At 50.5% G+C, this 19,212-nt stretch overlaps 1 protein-coding gene across 10 annotated transcripts in view; it reads right to left on the bottom strand.

Annotated features, from left to right (window-relative positions):
• The window catches only part of CACNA1B (calcium voltage-gated channel subunit alpha1 B), a 233,113-nt gene that overhangs the window by 106,343 nt on the left and 107,558 nt on the right, over nt 1–19,212 (bottom strand). For 7 of the 10 annotated variants that reach the window (XM_088065809.1, XM_088065814.1, XM_088065808.1 and 4 more), the window contains exons 7-10: nt 17,127–17,230; nt 8,096–8,211; nt 1,986–2,042; nt 1,279–1,353 (exon numbers count right to left, since the gene is read on the bottom strand). In XM_088065809.1, the coding sequence (XP_087921935.1) occupies nt 1,279–1,353; nt 1,986–2,042; nt 8,096–8,211; nt 17,127–17,230 (352 nt within the window). The remainder of the gene's footprint in view (nt 1–1,278; nt 1,354–1,985; nt 2,043–8,095; nt 8,212–17,126; nt 17,231–19,212) is intronic. The other 3 variants (XM_088065811.1, XM_088065815.1, XM_088065810.1) reach the window with 1 other exon arrangement.

Genomic DNA, 19,212 nt, shown 5'->3' on the forward strand with positions numbered 1-19,212 from the left:
TTTTATTTATTTTTTTTTTCTCCTCCTCCTCCTCCAAAAGCAGCTTTCAGTGGGGAGGGCAAGCATCTCTACATTTACTCCAACAGGGAACGAGAGCTCTGCACTGTCCACCCAGAGCAGGGGGGGTGAGGCAGGAGCACTGAGGACGCTGCTCCCAGGACCACCTACCTGCAGAACCTTGAGAAGTGGCAGGAAAAAAAATATCACGTTGGTACAGTTTGGTGACAGCTTCGAGACAGTACGGCAAAACTAAGCAGCGCTTTCTATCAGCAGTAAGACACCCCACGGTGTGGTGATACAGACTGGACCGTGGGCACACACAGCAAAGCCACTCACGCTGCAGAGATTGCCCCGGGGAGGCTCCTCCACAACATCCCTCACCCTACACGGGCTGCCCTGCCCTGCCACAGACACAGAGGATGCGCTTCCTCCTCCTCCTCCTCCTCCTCTTCCTAAGGGTCCTGCTTGAGCCGCTTCAAGGGAGCCCCCCGAGCGCCACCCCGGTTCAGAGAGGCTCGGAGAGGATGCTCTGAAGCTGTGACCTGGATGCATTCGCAGATCACCCTTTGTGCTCCTTGCTGCCCCACCCAGCTCTAGGCTGAATGCTCAGTCCCAGCAATGCCAACTTCGGGATCCCAGCACAGCCTCTCCAGGGCCATCCTCAGCACTGGAACGCAACCAGAGCTGGGATTACAATTTTCTAGCACTTCCTGGCATGAACTGAGCAGCTTTTTATCTTCTCCCCAATAAAAGTCCTCCGTGTGGTCGGCAGTGAGGTCGTGCCATCTCTCCAGGCACCCTGGACTCCACGTCCCTCTGTTTTGGGAACTCGGAATTTACCATAGACGTGGGCTGCTCCAAGGCTGGGACCATCCTCGGGCTCCTTTAGCTTTAGGACAAGAGGAGCCTGAGCATCTCTGGGTCTTTCTGCCGTGCCTCGCACCCACCTCGGGTTTCTCACACCACTCATCCTCTCACACTGCTCCTCCAGACACAAATTCCAGCTGAAGTCTGGCCAGGCTTCCCCAGCTCACACACACACACACACACACACACACCCCAGCCTCGCACAGCTCAGCCCTGACCTGCTGCAGCCCCAAATCCTCCCCAGCGCAGGTCACCGGGCTGAGCCAGGCTGGACCAGCAGCGGGCACCCGATGCTCCGGAGAGGCTCAAAAACCACCTGGGGACCGTCCCCGGTGACCTGGGCTCGGGGGCGGCGGGGGGAAGCTGCCCCTGTGTGCCACCTAAGCCCCTGGTGATTTGCAATCCACTCACTGTTGTAGCTGCTGCCGCTGCCAGTCTCTGCCGGCGCCGTGCCTTGAGGAATCGGCCCTTCCGAGGCGGCCCTCCCTGACAGTGAATGGGAGGAGAAAAAAAAAGAGGGGGGGGAGGGAGGGGAGGGGAAAGGAGGAGACATGGGAGGACGAAAGATGGTCAGAAAAGGGAGAGGGAAGAATCTTTAACTGAGCTTTGAGTGGCTGGCGCATCCTAAGAGCTGTCGGGGCTGGAGGCACAGGGGGAGCATCCCCGTGGCCTCGCTGCTCGGCTCCTGCGGCCGTCCTGCCACGCCGGGCTCGCACGTCGGAAGGAAGGATCACCACACCCTGTTATGTCTTACTGCTTACAGCTAACAGGGGGCTCAGTCCCTTGGTCAAATCCGTTCGGAGCCCTGCCTTCTCTCGGTCAGCGCATTCGCTCTTCTCCATCCTCCTGGCAGCCTCTAGCCCCCGCACACACAGCCAGCCACCCTCGGCAGGGCGTGGGCACCGACCCCGGGGGCGCATCCCCATCCCGGGCCGGTCTGGGCTGTCCCATATCTGCTCCTCAGCCACCTGCAGCCTGGAGAAGCCCCGGGAGAAGGGGCTGTGTGGCCGGATTTGTGCATGCGGGAGGATCCTCCTGCTCGGGAGGAAGGCGTGGCAGCGCCAGCGGTGGAACCTCTCCCGTGGCGCAGGAGGAAGATGCCCAGCAAAGCCACCTACCGTCCAGAGGGGACTTCTCCTCCGCGTTCTTGTCCTCCTCGGCCAGCATCACCTCCTCTGGAAAAGGAAAAGCGGCCAAGGTCAGCCTGGGCTTGCTCACAGCCCTGCTCCGGTGCATCCCCGCCGCACCCCCTGACGGAGTCTGCACAGGGCTCAGGGATGTTCTTCTCTCCCCCTGTGCGAGGATTCCAAACAAAGCTCTCCCTCCTCACAGCCACCCCCTCACCCAGCTCCCAAAGCGCCTCTGGGGACCTCCAGACCAGGCAGGACCACGAGTCCCCACCAGGACGGTTCCTCATGCCCATCCACACTGGGGACAGTTTGGCAGAGATGCTCCACACCCATCCCTGCTCCCAAAAAACTCCGGACTCAGCCGTGGGGAGCAGCGCGGTGGCAGCAGGGCCACACGGCCGGAGCCTGCTGCCACCACAGAGCCATCACAGCCAATCTGTGTCCAAACAAAATCCGAGTTTTCCACGGGGGAGCTCTCTGCCTGGCACTGTGTTTGCATCACCACCCTTCCATTCCTCTGCAGCTCATCTCCAAAATACAACCTTGAGCTTTCCTAAATTAAAATAAAAAAATAAATCAGGAAACACTAAAAAACAACCTCCTGAAGGGTTTTTAATTTTTATCTGTGTGAAAGACAATTCCCTGAGGTTTCCCAGGGCACTGCCACCCCTCTGGCCAGTTCCCAGTGCTGTGCCAATACTCGAGACCGCACTCAGAACCACGGATTTTTCCTTTGCTGCTGGAAACTGAGGTGAGGATCTGCTAAAGGACGACCCAAAGCGAACAAAACATTGAGTTGGCAGCTGGTGAACTCCACACTTCCTTCTAAGTCTTATAAAAGGCAAATTTGTATGCCTGTAATTCCATCGATGTGGTTTGGGCTCTTACTGAAACATCTGAAACCGTGTTCCCACCAAATTTTGCTTTAAAGTCCATTTAAGCCAGTCTAGATGGAAGAGTAACTTCAGAAAAATAAATACAAACAAACCAGAGGCCAAACATCAAAGTGTGAAGCTGAGAGCTGTCTAGAAGGATACCAGAGGGATCAGCCTTATATAAGCCTCTATAAGCCACTCAAGCCTTATATAATCTCTTTATTAATCATCTGGGAGAGAGAGGGAATGATACTTTAATAAGACAGCAAATTGAGAAGGTTGAAAAATAATACCAAGGACTGAGGAAGGCTGGAAACCCAGGCAGAGGGGAAGGAAATACAAAAGTGCAAAGTAATGCACCGGAGATGTGAAAGAAAGGAGAATTGAGAGGGTTAAAAAAGTCAGATGAGCTCAGAGCTGCAGTTCACGAGGTAGAAAGTCCCTCCAAAAACCCACAAGTTGTGCCTGCAATTCCCACCTATAATTCAGGGGCTTTTCAAGTCTTCCTAAGACAGGTCAGAAGAGTGAAATGGGATTTTTTGGACAGTTCATGAGACTTCTCTGACCAACCAGCAAAAGGTTCTTCTCAAGTCCTCCCCAGGGAAAGCTGTACTGATGTTCAGGGGATAAAACAGGGGAGGAATGAAGTGGCAATTCCCAGTCTGACTGCCCTGAAACACAAGGAAGGGATGGGTTAGGCACGGAGACCCTTCCCAAATGCTGCTCTGTTCTGGATTCTCACCCACAAATTACCCCTACAGGACAATTCTGCAAACCTTTGCCCCAAATTCAGGCTCCTGAATTGGTGCCCAAACAAATCTCCATCCATAAACACAGCTGGGCTCAGTTTTGCTGTTCCTTTAAAATAATTTCACCTCTGAAATTCCCTCCAGCCTCGCTCTCCTCCTGCAGCGTTCCCAGGTTCTCTCCCTTGAGAATTATTCCTGTCTGCCTCGTGTCCTCTGGGAATCCAAAGGACCACAGCTTCTCCAGGAGGTTTTTAGGGCTAAAAAGAGAGCTCAGCAGGTCACTGAGCACTGCTAGGAGGGGTTTTTAACCAGCCAGCATCCTGAACAGAGCCTCAGGAGCTGCTTTGCCTTTAGTCATCACCAACAGAGCCTGGAAGGAGATAATTTGGCACCTGGAAAACCTTCAGAAACGGTGCCTCTGCATTAGGAGAAATGGTCAGCGGAGAGGTGGGACCAGATCAGCAATTCTGAGCCTCCAAACAAAGGCTTTGCTGGGGTATCAGAGCCGGGGGTGTCTCAGCAGCAAGAGGAATTTTGGGTCATTAAGTGCTGGGAGTGACTGGGCTGGAAATAAAGGCAAAGCAGCTGAGAAAGTGATGCCCCTTCTCCTTCCCTGGTGTGGGGAGAGAGGACATTGGGGGCTCAGAGGAGCAGCAGATTCCTGGAAATAACTCACACTCAGCAGAGGGGAGGGAAAACAAAGGGTGAATTAATTGAATTTCTGGCTGGGTAAATAGAAAAAGTTGATAAAAATGCAGCCCTGAGAAGGGGCTGTCACACTCTCCCAGGGAAATCTGCTTTGTGGAGATTACCCTGCCCTGGCATCTCAGGGTTCCCATCTCTGTCAGGGGCTCAGGGCTCTGTTCTTCTGGAGAAAACTGAAACCTGAAGTTCAGAAAGCTCTGTCAGGCCAAGGGGTGGCCTTGAAGTCCCAGAGGGCTGGGAGAGAGAGGTGAAACCATTCCCAAAGCCTGGCACTCCAGGAGAGCAAAAGCACTCCAGTTTGGTGTGAAAAAGGTGGATTTGGGAAGAATTAAAATGCAGAAGACCCAAAACTTGATTAGCTCTGAACAGGAAGACTTTGAGTCTCTGAGCAAAGTGTTTTCCAAATGATTCATGTCCTTGTAAGATGAGAGAAACGGCTTCAAAAGAATATTTGTGGGCTTAGAAGCTCTTTACTCTGTGTGGGGAACTTGTAGTTCCCTGTTCTCCAAAAATTCCAGCCTTGGAGTTCCTGCAGTTCTGAGGAGTTTAGTGGAGAAAGCAGCAGGGGAAAAATCATCTGCATGGATTGCATTGCTTGGCATCCCCACTTTGGATTCCTCTGGAAAACACAACTGAAGGAGGGCAGGGCTGGATGGGATACTGGGCAGGAATTGTTCCCTGGGAGGGTGGGGAATCCCTGGAAGTGTCCAAGGCCAGGCTGGACGAGGCTTCCACCCCAAACCAGCCTGGGATTCTGTTAATTCAAATTACACATTGTGATCATTCAAATTACAGACATTAATGGCAAACATTAAAGATGCTTCAGAGTGGTCAATGAACAAGAACCACGATGTTAAATTAAAATTATTGCTGCCTGAGGGGAGGTAGGGCACAGATAAGGGAGTGATTTTAGTCACCCACACCTCCCTTGGTCCTAAAACAACCCTTGAGGTAAAAACCTGAGCACCACAAAGGACAAAGGCACCTCCAGTCCAGCTCCAGCAACTACACAGAATATGTAAAAAAATTACAGAGCAAAAACCATCTAAGGATTAAGACATCATTTTAGCAAGCACTGGAATGCAGCTTTCCACTCTTTCTGCCTTGCACCAAAAATAAACTGAGGGGGGAAAAAGAAAATGAACAAACCAAATGCTCAGGGAGGATATCAGAAATATTGGAAACCTGGTGAGGCTTCCAGGGGGGGAGAGGGGATTGGGCTGCTTGGTTCTGGGTGCTCCAGAGCAGGAAAAAAATGAAACAAGGTAGAGGGAGATTAGAGAAAGAAAAGCAATTAAAAGAATTCCTGAATTTTTCCTCTCGGTGCAGAAAGGCAAAGGATTTAAAGAGAGGGCAGGACACAGCTCAGTGGGGTTGGTTTAGTTTTTAAAATCAAACTGAGTGTTAACACGTGGCATTCTCTGCTCCAAGAGTCAACGAGGTCAAGGCTGGCAGAAGGATTTAAAACAATTAGATATTCCCAGGAATAATGACCAAATCCTCCAGAGTTCCATTAGAGCAGAATCCCAGGAGCTTCTGCTCTTCCCTTTGTGCAAACAGCTCCTGCCTGGGGCTGCTGTGAGGGATTTCTGTCCACTTGTGGCTGATCCACCCGCTCCAAATCCTGGACAAGGAATTCCAGACCATTTCAGAAGGAATTCCAGGAGATTTCAGAAGGAATTCCAGGTCATTTCAGAAGGAATTCCAGGTCATTTCAGAAGGAATTCCAGGAGATTTCAGAAGGAATTCCAGATCATTTCAGAAGGAATTCCAGGTCATTTCAGAAGGAATTCCAGGAGATTTCAGAAGGAATTCCAGATCATTTCAGAAGGAATTCCAGGAGATTTCAGAAGGAATTCCAGGTCATTTCAGAAGGAATTCCAGACCATTTCAGAAGGAATTCCAGGAGATTTCAGAAGGAATTCCAGGAGATTTCAGAAGGAATTCCAGGTCATTTCAGAAGGAATTCCAGGTCATTTCAGAAGGAATTCCAGGAGATTTCAGAAGGAATTCCAGGAGATTTCAGAAGGAATTCCAGGTCATTTCAGAAGGAATTCCAGGAGATTTCAGAAGGAATTCCAGGTCATTTCAGAGCTGCAGTCCCCAGAGCAGACCTGGGAAATCCCTGTTGACACAGTCCCAATTTCCAGTGCCTCAGTCCCAAAGCCTGGATTCTCTGCCCTGCTTTGCCTTCACGCTGCATTTTTATTCAAAGATTTTATTAACTCTGCTAAGCTGATTTTAATTACTGTTATTATTCAGCTGTACTAGGAGGCTCTTTTATATTCCTATTGTATTCCCAACAATGCCTTTCCAGAGTATTTCTAACATTCCCTGATTCAGCTCTTTTGCATGCACTTCCCTGCCCCACAAAACCCTTCTGCATCGTGTTATTAGGCTGAAAAATGTGCATTTTCCAGCAGTTTTGCTCGAGATTGGGGTGGCATTTATTCAGCCCTGGCAACAAGGAAATGGAAGAGCCTGGAATTCCCACAGGGATGGGAACAGGAGCAGAGGTTGACTGTACATTTTATAATTTCTCCATCCCGAGTTTCTCACAAGTTCAGCTGGTGATGGGCCCCAAAGTGACACAAAGCCACCCTCAGCCCTGCAGGGGAATGCTCAGCTCTGTTTTATTGATGGAGATCAGGATTTAGAGACCAAAAATCACCAAGAGCCTTAAAAGCAAGACAGGATGAGAAAGGGAAAAGCCCAGAGAACCCTGCTCCAGCCACTGGGCAAGCCAGGAATTGATCTGAGTTTGAGGCTGCCCAAAAGCTGTAAACTAATGAGAAGACAAATTCTAAATGGAAAGGAAAGGGAATTCTTTTTGTTCTGATTCCTCCAGAAGCACAGAATGAAGGGTGGCTGCCTGAGCTGCTGCTGAACAGCCACAGTGAATAAAAGTCTGACAACACAAGTGGCCCTCAGTTGTCACCCTGTGCAGTGCTACAGGAAATAAAGCGTTCAAAGCACCACATAAACTGCTGATTTTCCTATTTTACATTTCAGTTGTAAAGAGCAAAGATGAAGCTGATCTGTCTCAAATGGCACCCAGGAATCCATTTGAGAAACCAGCACTTCTTTTCCTCCCCATCATTGTTTTAAAAGGCCTTTTCCCCTGGCTCAGATGTTGAAAATCAAGCAAGGAGGAAATGGTAATTTTCTCCCCGTTTTCTTAGTGCTGCATGAAAGAATTGACTGTGGTTATGTCAATATATAAATATCAGCTCCTCCACAAGGCAGGAAGGTTATTGGTAATCGTTGCAGTCTGATAAAAATGCTATTTTCTGTTAAATTAATGTGTCTGGGTCCCGGTTAAAGTTGTTCACGCCTTGCAATAAAGAGTAACGTTCAGTTCCTGTGGTTATAAAGCAAATTTAATATGGGCTGGGGGGAGTTTCCTGCAAGTGATCTTTGTAGCTCATAAAAAAATGCCACTCAGGTGGGTTTTACCAGCCCAGAAAGAAAGGCTGATAAAGCAGCTGGGGCAGGGAGTAATTAAAACAGGAATTACTCATGGAAGGGAACAGTTCCCCTCTGTGCAGGCTTTGGGCACTCCATCACTTTTTATATTATCCTGTGTTAGGACAATTGCTTTGATCTCAAAGTCTTGCTTAAACCAAGCTGAGATCTTCCTGCGATAACTTCGGTGCAAATGCTCGGAAAAATCCCAACAAAACCCATGAGTGGCAGCCTCTGGAGCCCATCACCAGACCTCCCCTGCCCCAAAACACATCCCAGCAAGGCCAGGAGATCCCTGCCCTACCTGCTTTGAAGATCCACTCCAGGTATCCGTTGAGCTCCCGCTCGATTTGCTGCTGCCTGCGGAGCTTCAGGAACGCCCGGCGGTTCTCCACCCGCTCCCGCTCCTTGGCAAATTCACTGCGGGGAGAGAAGAGAGGGAAAAGCCGTCACAGGCAGCCAGGGCAGGCACACAGCTCTCCCTCAGCCTTCCAGAGGAGTTCAGGGAGCCTGTGGAGTTCAGGGTGCGATAGGGAGTGGGAACCACAGCAAGGGGTTTGTTGCTGTCCAACAGATTGTTCCTCAGCTGCTTCTCTGCCTGTCTCATCCTGAAAAAGACCTGAAAAATTCCATGTGCGCACACCACAGCCAGTCAGGAAACACAAATCATCATCCTCGACGCTAAAAACCATCCTCCAGCTCTCCCCACAGCACAACCTCCTCTAGAAGCCAAGATTAAGTCAGGGACATCAGCACTTTTCTAAAGGGATCTGCGCTTCCCTGTCAGCCTTCCTTCAAGTTTTCCCAGGATTTTGGTGATTGTGACAAGCAGAAGTCAGGTGAGAACTGAGGGGGGATGGCTTGAGGGGAAATAGCCCAGAAGTCCTGGGCTGAGGGTAAAAATGATCCAGGATCCTGGCAAATCCCATGGAAAGCAAGAATCTGGACATCATGGCTAGAACAGGGCAGGCAGAAAGGAAAGGTCGTGCAACCATCACAGCAACCCTGCCCAAATACATCCTGCTGGCCCAGCTGGAAATGAGGCTGAGAAAAAAGTGCAGCCCACACTGGGGCCTTCCCCAAGGTAATTCCTGGCACCTCTGGAAATGTTCTGATTTTTGGGACACATGAAGGTGTCCAGCTGCCATTTATGGAGCCCTGAACCCCTGCGATCCCTGCTTTAAACACACACTGGAGTGTGTCCCACGAGAGCTTCGTGTGGATAAATGTGGGATCGTGAGGCTTCAGTCCCCCAGCACATCTTAACTCCTCTGTGTCCTTCCCACCTTCAGGTTGCTATTAATTAATCAGCTAACTAATGATTTTTATTAAAATCCCATCTAATCAGCCCACACCTGATCATCAAAAGCCAGCAAGGGGCAGGAGCTGGGAGAAGGGTGGAAGAATGGGAGAAAAGGAGCTCTGGGTGCCAGGGGCAGCTTTGCATTCAGGATCTGCAGATTGTGAATCCTTTTCAAGGATGGGATCCTTCAAAGGTTCCCCTTTTGCTTCTTTTGGCAGGAATGTGACCCACGGGGAAGGGATTGAGGGAGGCACTGATGGGACTGAAGCTGGAATCTTCATTTTGGCAGCACATCCCAGGCTCCTGACTCCCCTCTCCTGCTGCCAGAACAGCCCCTGAGCCCATCCTTGGATCAGAGGGAGCCAGAACACGGCTCTGAGCCCACGGCTCCTCCTCGGCACCCAGCCCATGGCAGAGTTATCCTGCACGTGTCAGCTGCCTCACCCCTCTTCCCTTTTCTTGCTCTCATTCCTGCTTCAGCCTCCGCTGCCTGGGGCCTCGGACCTTCCCTCAGCCTGGGTTTGTGTCTGGAGCAGGAGGAATGAGATCACACAGCAGCAGGTGACAAGGTGACACGTGTTCCGTGTCCCAGGCTGGCGTTAGGGCTCGCGTCAGCACCGATGTCCCAGAGGAGGAGACAGCAGCAGTGGGAAGTTTCCTGGAGGACCCCCGTGGGCAGGAATGACAGCAGATGAGCCATGGCACTGCTCCCTCACCCCTCAGGAGCAGCAAAGGGGGAGCTCTCCTTGCATTTCATCTTCTGCCAGGTCCTGTCTGGCCCGAGGGCAGTGGAAGTTACCCAGGACTCGTCCCTTTTATCACAACTTTCTATTGCAGGATCACAACACAGAAAGGACCCACAAGGATCAGAGTCCAAAATCTCAAGTGGAAGGTCTGTACTTTAAAAGTGTAAGAAAATGAGGGAGAAACTGCTGGAAGTTGCAAACCTTCAGCAGTTTCTGTGCAGCCAAACTCAGATCTCCCAAGGGAGGGACATTGGGGGGTTCAAGCCCCTCCTGCTCCTTGCAGCTGGCAGCTTTGCTCACCACAGAATCCCAGAATGGTTTGGGTTGGAAAGGACCTCAAAGCCCATCCCATTCCACCCCTGCCATGGCAGAGACACCTCCCACCATCCCAGGCTGCTCCCAGCCCTGTCCAGCCTGGCCTTGGGCACTGCCAGGGATCCAGGGGCAGCCCCAGCTGCTCTGGGCACCCTGTGCCAGGGCCTGCCCACCCTGCCAGGGAACAATTCCTGCCCAATATCCCATCCAGCCCTGCCCTCTGGCACTGGGAGCCATTCCCTGTGTCCTGTCCCTCCATCCCTTGTCAATTCTCTCTCTCCATCTTTCCTGCAGCCCCTTCAGGCTCTGCAAGGCCACACTGAGCTCACCCCAAAGCTTCTCCAGGTGAACAATCCCAGCTCTGCCAGCCTTTCCTCCCAGCAGAGCTGCTCCATCCCTCTGATCCCCTCTGATCCCCTCTGATCAGCTCTGGTTTCAGGGCTGGGGCAGGTCCAGCTCTCACCCCCAGCACCCCCAGCTCCCTGTCCCAGGGCTGCTCCATCAGCCTGGATTGATCCCAGGGCTTGTCCTGACCCAGGGGCAGCTCCAGCACTCGGCCTGGTGGAACCTCAGGAGGTTCCTGTGGGCTCCTGCTCGAGCTTGTCCAGGTCCTTGTCTGGGCATTGCTGTGGAAGTTGGGAGTGTAACTTCCAGGAGAAGGCAATTCCTTGGGTCTCTGCCCATTAAATTCCTTTGGAATACTCCAGATCAGGTTCAAGACTGGGGGATGTTGATTTAGGATCTTCCTGCTGAAAGGAGCTCCACTTGTACTTTCTCATTTCAGGAGACGGGAGAGAGGTTTGGTGAAGCTGGGACTTGTTAAAAAGAAGGTTTTCTATATGAAATGTAATAATAAACCATGTGCATCTCTTCCACTACATCCATCACCATTCAGGAACTGAAATATTCCCCATTTGCTGCGACTGGAAAACTCCCAGAATTTCCCTTTGAGAGCTCTTCAACAAATTTCAGAACACATTCAAAGAAAGGGGGGGAAATTATATCAAAATGCCATATTTCATCTAAAAATATTTCAACTGAAGTTTCTCTGCCAGCTCCAAATGAAAATACAGAGAGCCCATGGGAAGGGTTGGGAGCAGTAAATAGGTTCCCTCTTTTATTCAGCATAATTCCCATTTATGCCATTGACTTGCAAAAATCTCCAGAAAGGAAAAACCTGAGCAGAAATTTTCTGCTTCCTGCCCAGTTTTACCTCCAGGATTTTTTTTCAGAGCTGGTTTTCCACCCTTTGGCCAGTCCTGGGATGTGTAATGATGTTTTTTGTGAGGGTGGAGAGGTCTTGGCACAGAGAAGCTGTGGCTGCCCCATCCCTGGGAGTGTCCCAGGCCAGGCTGGACGTGGTTTGGAGCAGCCTGGGATAGTGAAGGTGTTCCTGCCCACGTTGTAGCTGATTCCACAGGGACAGCAGGAACAAACAGGATTCCAAGGCAGTGCATCCATCATGGAAACCACATCCAGTCAGGCTCGATGTGTCACATTTTTCTCCTCCAGAGTGGCCGGTGCTTAATGTCACCAGGAAATGGATGGTTGTTGCTTTCCACCTTGGTGGGTGGAGGAGTGAAATCAATCTCGGTGTGAAATATGCACTGAAACAGCCACTCCAGGGCAATTCCAGAGCCCCCTGAGCCACACAAGAGACAGAGGCAGCTCCTGAATAACCACCAGGGTCAGCAAACATAATAAACTAATAAAATTATTATAACTAATAAAATTATTATAACCACTTTATCCGCGCTGGACCTAAATTAAAAATCCTGTCACACCAAAGAGGAAAAAAAAGATAAAAAAATCAACAAAGCACAGTCTTCATCCCCCGAGTGTGTGATTCACTTTCCTGCCATGGAGCATCCTAAAAGCTCCTCCTGCTTTGGCTTTCATGGCACACGCCCAGGGCAGCGCAAGACTGATCGCACCCTCAAACCTCTGCAAATTGGGGTTTTTGCTGCTCAGAAATCAGCCAGAAACTCTTCCCGTGGCAGAGAGAGATGAGACAGCGCTGCTGATGGTGATTAGCGACTCGTAATTACAGCACAGGTAATTAGCTCCTCATTGAGAAGGATCCCACGTTTGGATCCCGGGAAATCTCAGAAGCCTTGTTGAGAAAGCAGCGGATCTTGGGAGGACTCCGCCAGCCACTCCTGGAAAGCAGCTGCCAAGAACTTTTGGAATTTCAAGTCTTCATATTAACATTAAAAAAATAAATAAATAAATAAATAAATAAAAAATCCACTGAGTTTTAGGGTTGGCTTGGTCTCCAGCCCGAGTACATCCAAGGAATAAAAAATCCAAGGCATAAAGCCGAGCCTGGATGGCAGGTGGCACCTCGGGACATCCCGGAGAGGAGCCAGGCCAGGAGATGTTGGAGCGAGCTCCTCACTGTTACAAACACAGATTATTTGTATTATTTATATATTTTATATATATATTGGCTTTTCACAGGTGTTGAGATGAATGCTGTATGCATAACGTTAAAATTTGCTGTAATATTCCATATAGGATGTTTGAACTGTCTGCTTAATTAGGATAGCATTCAATAAACAGATGATGGGGACCCTGCTGATTATCAACACTCACTGTGTGTGAAAGTGCCACAGCTGGGCAAACCTGGCTCCAAGGAGGCGCTGACAAAGGGAGAAAAAGGAGTTCAAAAGTTCCATTTATCTCCTCGCCTCAGCCTGCTGCAACTGCAGGATGAACCTCTGGTTCTGTTCGAGTTTCCACTCCCAGGACAAAGCAGAGGCCCCCAGGAAATTCAAATTTAGGTCTCCTATATATCATTTTTGTATTCCAGGCTTTGATTTCCACTGTGGCTTAAGAGACGGGCAAATAAAGGAAGTCCAGCTCTCCTGGACTAAATAAAAAACACAGAAGGAGCAAAGGACCCACATTCAGTAGGATCAGTCACTGCTCTCTGCCCCCTCCTGTAAGAAACCAAGAAAGAAAAATTTCACCCTCTTTTCATGCTTGCAATGATGGCTTTAAGTTAAAAAGGGTGATGAACAAAGAAAAGGGGAAAAAAAAAAAATCTGCTCTTTTCTTCTCTTTCCCCTCCCTTTTAAGCACAGCCTTGGAACAGACTAAAAGCAAGGAGAAAGCCAGAATCTCATCTCTTTCCATGATGCAGCTCTTCTGCTGCAAATAATTAACACCAGGCAAAGTCAGATCACAGCAGGTAGCAGTGAACTGGGAACAAATGTGCAGGGAAATGAAGGATTGTCTCGGTAATGAGGGGAAGGAGGACACAAGAACACTTTGCCATTGTGACAAATTAATCAGCACCGCTCTCCTCCAGCCTCTGCACGTCTTGCAGGCCGAGGTTTTATGATCTCACACTGGCAAAAGTCCTCAGGATGGGAAAATTTGTCATGAAATTCAGCAGGGCAGGGGTTCAGGGAGGTTGGGATGGGGCTGTGCTGCCTCCCGAGGAGTTGCTCCAGCACCACAAAAACCTCCGTGACCCCAGGGATCCCCTGGGAGCCTGGAGCACAGCACAGGGAGGGTGTTTGGTGGGATAAAGCATCCAGGTTCCAGACTGCTCAGAAAAACGGTGAGAAAAAGAATTAAATCCCTTTTTCCTGCCCTTTTTTCCCTGCCCCTTGTCCCCTGTGAGGTGCCAGCACAGCTGGAGCTGTGTCCCCTGTAGTTCCCACTGGCACAAAGCTGCTGCACCCATTCCAAACATGTCCCCACAATCCCTGTGATCCCTTAGGATTTGGGCTTTTATATTTTCCATATATTTGCAATCCTGCAGTTCTTCAGTGTGTAACTCCAAACTCCACACACACTGGGAGCTGCTGCTTCCCCACTTTGGGCAGACACAGCAATTCCTCTCCAGGCCTGGCAACCAAGGACACCTCAGTGCCTCAGGCCCCAGAGATGGAAACAAAAGGGACTTGGGGGCAGCAAACTTGGGGGAAATGACTTCATTCCCTGCAGCTGGAACTGGGGGATGAACCCCAATGTGCAAATGGACCAAACTTATAAAAGTGTGAAACTGGTGAGCCACTGCCCATTTTGGGTGCAGCCCCTGGGGGCTTTGTCTGCCCAAAATGTCCCTGAAGGCCCCTCAATAAATAGAACTGCTTTTTTTGTATTTTAATTAATTAATTTAATTAATTTATTTATTTCTGTCTGGTCTCTGTTTTTAGGCAGCCCCAAGAAGGCATCACCTGCCTCAGGTGATCCCATAGAACATCCAGGACAGAGCAGTTCTGGGGAAAACACCCTCCAGGCCCTGCGGAGCCTCTCCACGCTTGGCTGTCTCAGCCAGATGAGTAAACCTTGGCAGCAACCATCCCTCCACTGCCTGGGCTGGAAATACCTCAGGCTTCACCAGAAACATTGGAGGACATGACAAGCAGCATTTTTCACACTCGAGAGGCGCAGACTCCCGGGATCCCAATGCATCATTCAGGGAGCGCGGCCTCTCTGGCCAGAATTCCGGCTGTCTCACCACCCTCGGAGCTCCCCCCGCCTGAATCCGTGCCAAAAGGCACTTAGCCTTGAAATAAGTTCAATCATCTCCCTCCCAGCATCCCAGGATAACATTTATCCTCTTTGCATTGTGTAATCCAAAGCATCAGAACAGTTCACCAAGGGATTGTGTGGCACCATCCAGCTCATTACCGGGCACAATTAATACCCGAGCTGGAGGAAACTCCGTAATCCCAGCAGCCTGTGGGAAAAAACTGGGAGTTGGGATGAGGGGAGCTGAGAGGGGAACAGCAGCAGGAGGAGAAAAACAGTGTTGAAGGGGCTGCTGAGGGAGGGAACAGCAGGGAGCCAAGGTGGGAATGGGGAAAGGATGGGATGGGATGGGATGGGATGGGATGGGATGGGATGGGATGGGATGGGATGGGATGGGATGGGATGGGATGGGATGGGATGGGATGGGATGGGGATGGTGTAGCACTATATTAGGAATGATGAAGCATGACACATTCTCTCTGTTGGGCTGCACAAGAGAGTATATTTTATTCTTCCAGATCTTTTATAGACAGGTCCGAGAAGGTCTGAGAGATAAAACTCCCATTGTCATTAAACAAACACATCACCAGCATTGGACAGTTGGGAACAACAGCCCCTGACTGTTTCTTGCAAGAAAACAACAAGGATCCAAACAACACCTGCAGAGGTTGTTTTCCCTCTCCAGGGACTGTTTGGATTCCTCCTTATGATTTCCCAGGCCACACTTCTCAGGCCAGTCTGAGAAAATTGTGTGATTTGGTTTCACACAGGCTCAAGGTAATGCCTGAAACCTAAAATCTCTTATTTGACCATTGTCAGTTCCCACAGGATGGGGATGGAGGTGAGATGGGGATGGGAATTGGGTGGGGATTGGGATGGGGATGGGGATGGGGTGCCCAGCCCTTGGGGGCACAGGTCAAGAAATCAGAATTAATTCAGAGAAAGATTCACTGTGGGGCAGCACTTCTCAACTCCACACGAGGATTTCTCCCTCCTCATTGCAAACCATGGGAAGAGTTCAATAAAAAATTCATTGGGATCATCCCAGAGCGTTTTGTGGTCAGAAGTGAAGCCGTGGCATCCCAAGCAGCAAATGACCCCGTGTTCAAGGGGCACAGGAGGGCAGCTGGGGTCAGCACTTCCTGCCAGGGTTTGCAGTCAAAACAATCTCGTGGTGCCCCCAGAGGAAGCCAATCTTTATTTCTTTTCTGTGGAAAAGTCCTATTCCCCTTTATTGCTACCTAGATCACACGGAGTTTACAAACGATCTAATAAAGATAACGCCCCGCTGCAGTCAGCACAGAAAGATGCTCCAAGAGAAACACATCATGAATTCCAATTCCTAAACATTTTCACCACTGCAGTTGTTCCACTCTCAGAAAATGCCACCCCAATTTCTGGGAAGCAAGGTGTCCCAGCTTTTGGAACAGGGATAACATCACCTGAGGGGCTGGAGGGATGGGCCAGTAAAACTTGGTGAGACACAGCCTCTCTCCCAGCCCTCTCCCCTCCTCAAACACTGCTGCCCACAGCCTGTGCTTTGAGGAGGAAAATAACAGCAAAATAATACAAATCAGCATTGATGTGTTCTTTAGAAAACACTTTCCTTTCTCTAGTCACTCTAAAAAGGAAGAGGAAAGGTGCAGCACTGAAGGGCTTTTACCACACAGCAGCAAGAATTCATTTTTATTTCCCCTGCTGCCAAGAGGCAGAAAAAAAAAAATCCAGGTTTTAACACATCTCTATGATCCCAATCACCTGCATGATCTAAGAAGAAACTCAGTGCAGAATGAGGTGCCAAAGTCTGGGAGCTTCATAGTCCTGGAGTGTGTTAATTCCAGATCACATTTCCCCAGATGCTGGGAATGTTCCAGCTTCAGACTTGGCACCTTGATCCCTGCAAAGGTCCAAACCCAAAACTCACTGTAACAAACACCAAATCCCTGGCTGACCCCTGGGGTTTGAACATCAAGGGACCAAAAAATCCAGGCGTTGGCTCAGGCAGGCAGAGATCAAACAAACAAAACAAGTCAACAAAAAATCAAATGCAAGAAAACAAAAAAAACCAAAACCCAACAAATCCCAAACCTGGGATCTTTCAATTGCCTTGAGTTTCAGCTTCCCCTTTCCCCAGGCTGCACCAAATGCATCATTAACATTTCCATGTCCCACTCCAGCGTTTTATTGGCACCAGCAGGTTTCTGATGGCTTTTCAAGGCCACAAGGAAACGTGGGCTGCACTGACCCAGATCAGTCTAATTCCACAGAGTTCACTTCACTCTTGGGCCTGGATTCAGAATCATCTCAGTTTTTCACCAGCCTGTTCCCCATCCTGGGGCTGTACAGAAGGAGAGGACAGATGTGTGGGAAGGGGACACAGCGTGGTGTCACCCCTCTCTCTCAGTAATTTCCCCCCCAGTGCTAAAATCAATGGATCTTCCCTTCTAATACCCAAGTGGGACAAAAATTCACGTGTGCCTTACCCTGATAAGACGCCCAGCACCAAGTTGAGCATGAAGAAAGAGCCAATGATGATGAGAGGGATGAAGTAAAGCCAGTTCCAGGTATTTCCTGCAGCGTCGTTTGTCTGGAAACAGAGGGAGAAGGGAGAGACAAACACAAGTATTATTTCACCTCAGAAAGGAAACACCACACAGAACCTGCAGGGCCGAGGAGATTCCCCCTGGAATTCCATAGGAGTGTCCACCACTGATGTCCTGGTCAGTCCTGCTGTGTTCACCAGCTGAAATTCCAGCCAAAGAACCGATTGTCCCGACATCCACACCATGATTTTCCCTCTGCTCTCTCTGTCAGTGACCTGGGGAGGGGATGGAGCTCGCAGGTGGCACCAGGTGGGACGTGGATGTGCTGGAGCCCTGCAGCCCAGGCTGGGTCCACAGGGTCACAAATACAGGCTGAGGGTCAACAAGGGTCCTGTCCTTGGGGCACAGAGGGACTGGAAAGCTGGGAAAGGCCCTGGGGGTGCTGAACAGTGGCTGGACACGAGCCCAGGTGTGCCCAGGTAGGCCAATGGCACCTGGGCTGTCCCAGGAGTGGTGTCAGGACCAGAGCAGGGACCACCCCTGAGCTGGGACACCTCAAATCCTGTGTCCAGTTCTGGGCTCCTCAAGAACTTTGAGGGCTGGAGCATCTTCCAGGGAAGGGAATGGAGCTGGGGAAGGGTCTGGAGCCCCAGGAGAGGCTGAGGGAGCTGGAAAGGGGCTGGAGAATTCCTGAGGGAGCTGGAAAGGGGCTGGAGAATTCCTGAGGGAGCTGGGAAGGGGCTGGAGAATTCCTGAGGGAGCTGGGAAGGGGCTGGAGAATTCCTGAGGGAGCTGGGAAGGGGCTGGAGAATTCCTGAGGGAGCTGGGAAGGGGCTGGAGAATTCCTGAGGGAGCTGGGAAGGGGCTGGAGAATTCCTGAGGGAGCTGGGAAGGGGCTGGAGAATTCCTGAGGGAGCTGGGAAGGGGCTGGAGAATTCCCGAGGGAGCTGGGAAAGCTCAGCCTGGAGCAAAGGAGGCTCAGGGGGAATTTCTGGCTCTGCACAAGTCCCTGGCAGGAGGGGACAGCCGGGGTGGTCGGGCTCTGCTCTCAGGGACCAGGGACAGGTTTAGACTGGATATTAGGGAAAATTCCTTCATAGAAATGCTGCCCAGGGCAGTGGTGGAGTCACATCCCTGAAGGGATTTAAAAGCCATGTAGGGGACATGGGTCAGCCCTGGGGGAACAATGACCTTTTCCAAGCTAAACAATAAAGGCCTTTTTAAACCTAAACAATTCCAGGGCTCCAGGCTGACCCTGCTGCAGGACCAAAACACATTTTTAGGTGGCCTAACCCTGTGCAGGTTCCTCCCTCCCCACCTGGGCTCTAACTCCCTCTGCTCAGCATCAGCACCGCGTTTCCACCTGAACTGAGCAGCTCCAGCAGGGAACCACAGCTTTCCCTAAAGCCAGGCAAGCCCAGAACCTGCTCCCACACCGACAAGAAACCCAGGATCTCTGGAATGACAGAATTCCACATCTGCTCACTCAGCACCTCAGCTCCTGCCAGCCAAACCCACCCTGAGCAGGAGATGAACGGGAGGGAAGGCTGCTGGAGTTTATGAGAAAGTTTCTGCATTCATCAGCCACGAGGGAGCTCTTTGGGGAAGTGCTGAAAAGGAAAACGCCACATGGCCATTGACAGAATCCCAGCGCTGAGGAAAATGCAAATCCCTCTCTTGTGCGGGAAGAATGCGGCAATCTGAGGATCTGATGTTGGGGGGGAAGGGAGAAGGGGAGCAAAAAGGAAAGGAAAGACCTAAACACATTCTCCTCATCCTTCTCCCTCCTCCTGCAGAGTAAAGAAAAACAGGAACTCTGAGCTCACCTCCCTGCCCGAAGGCAGAGGCCTCAGAAAACTGCCCTCAAAACACCAGCTGGCAAAAGCAGTTGAAGTAAAGCCAATTCCAGGTGTTGCCTGCAGCACCATTTGTCTGGAAACAGAGATAAAGGAGGAGTGGGGAAGTGTCTGGGGCAATTTTCAGGGTTTTATATTGAGGGGCTGCTCTTCAGCTCTCATCTTGCCCA

Source organism: Pseudopodoces humilis, chromosome 22 (genome assembly GCF_049639895.1).
Source record: "Pseudopodoces humilis isolate 2021_Gansu_Grassland_sample_001 chromosome 22, ASM4963989v1, whole genome shotgun sequence".
NCBI lineage: Eukaryota > Metazoa > Chordata > Aves > Passeriformes > Paridae > Pseudopodoces > Pseudopodoces humilis.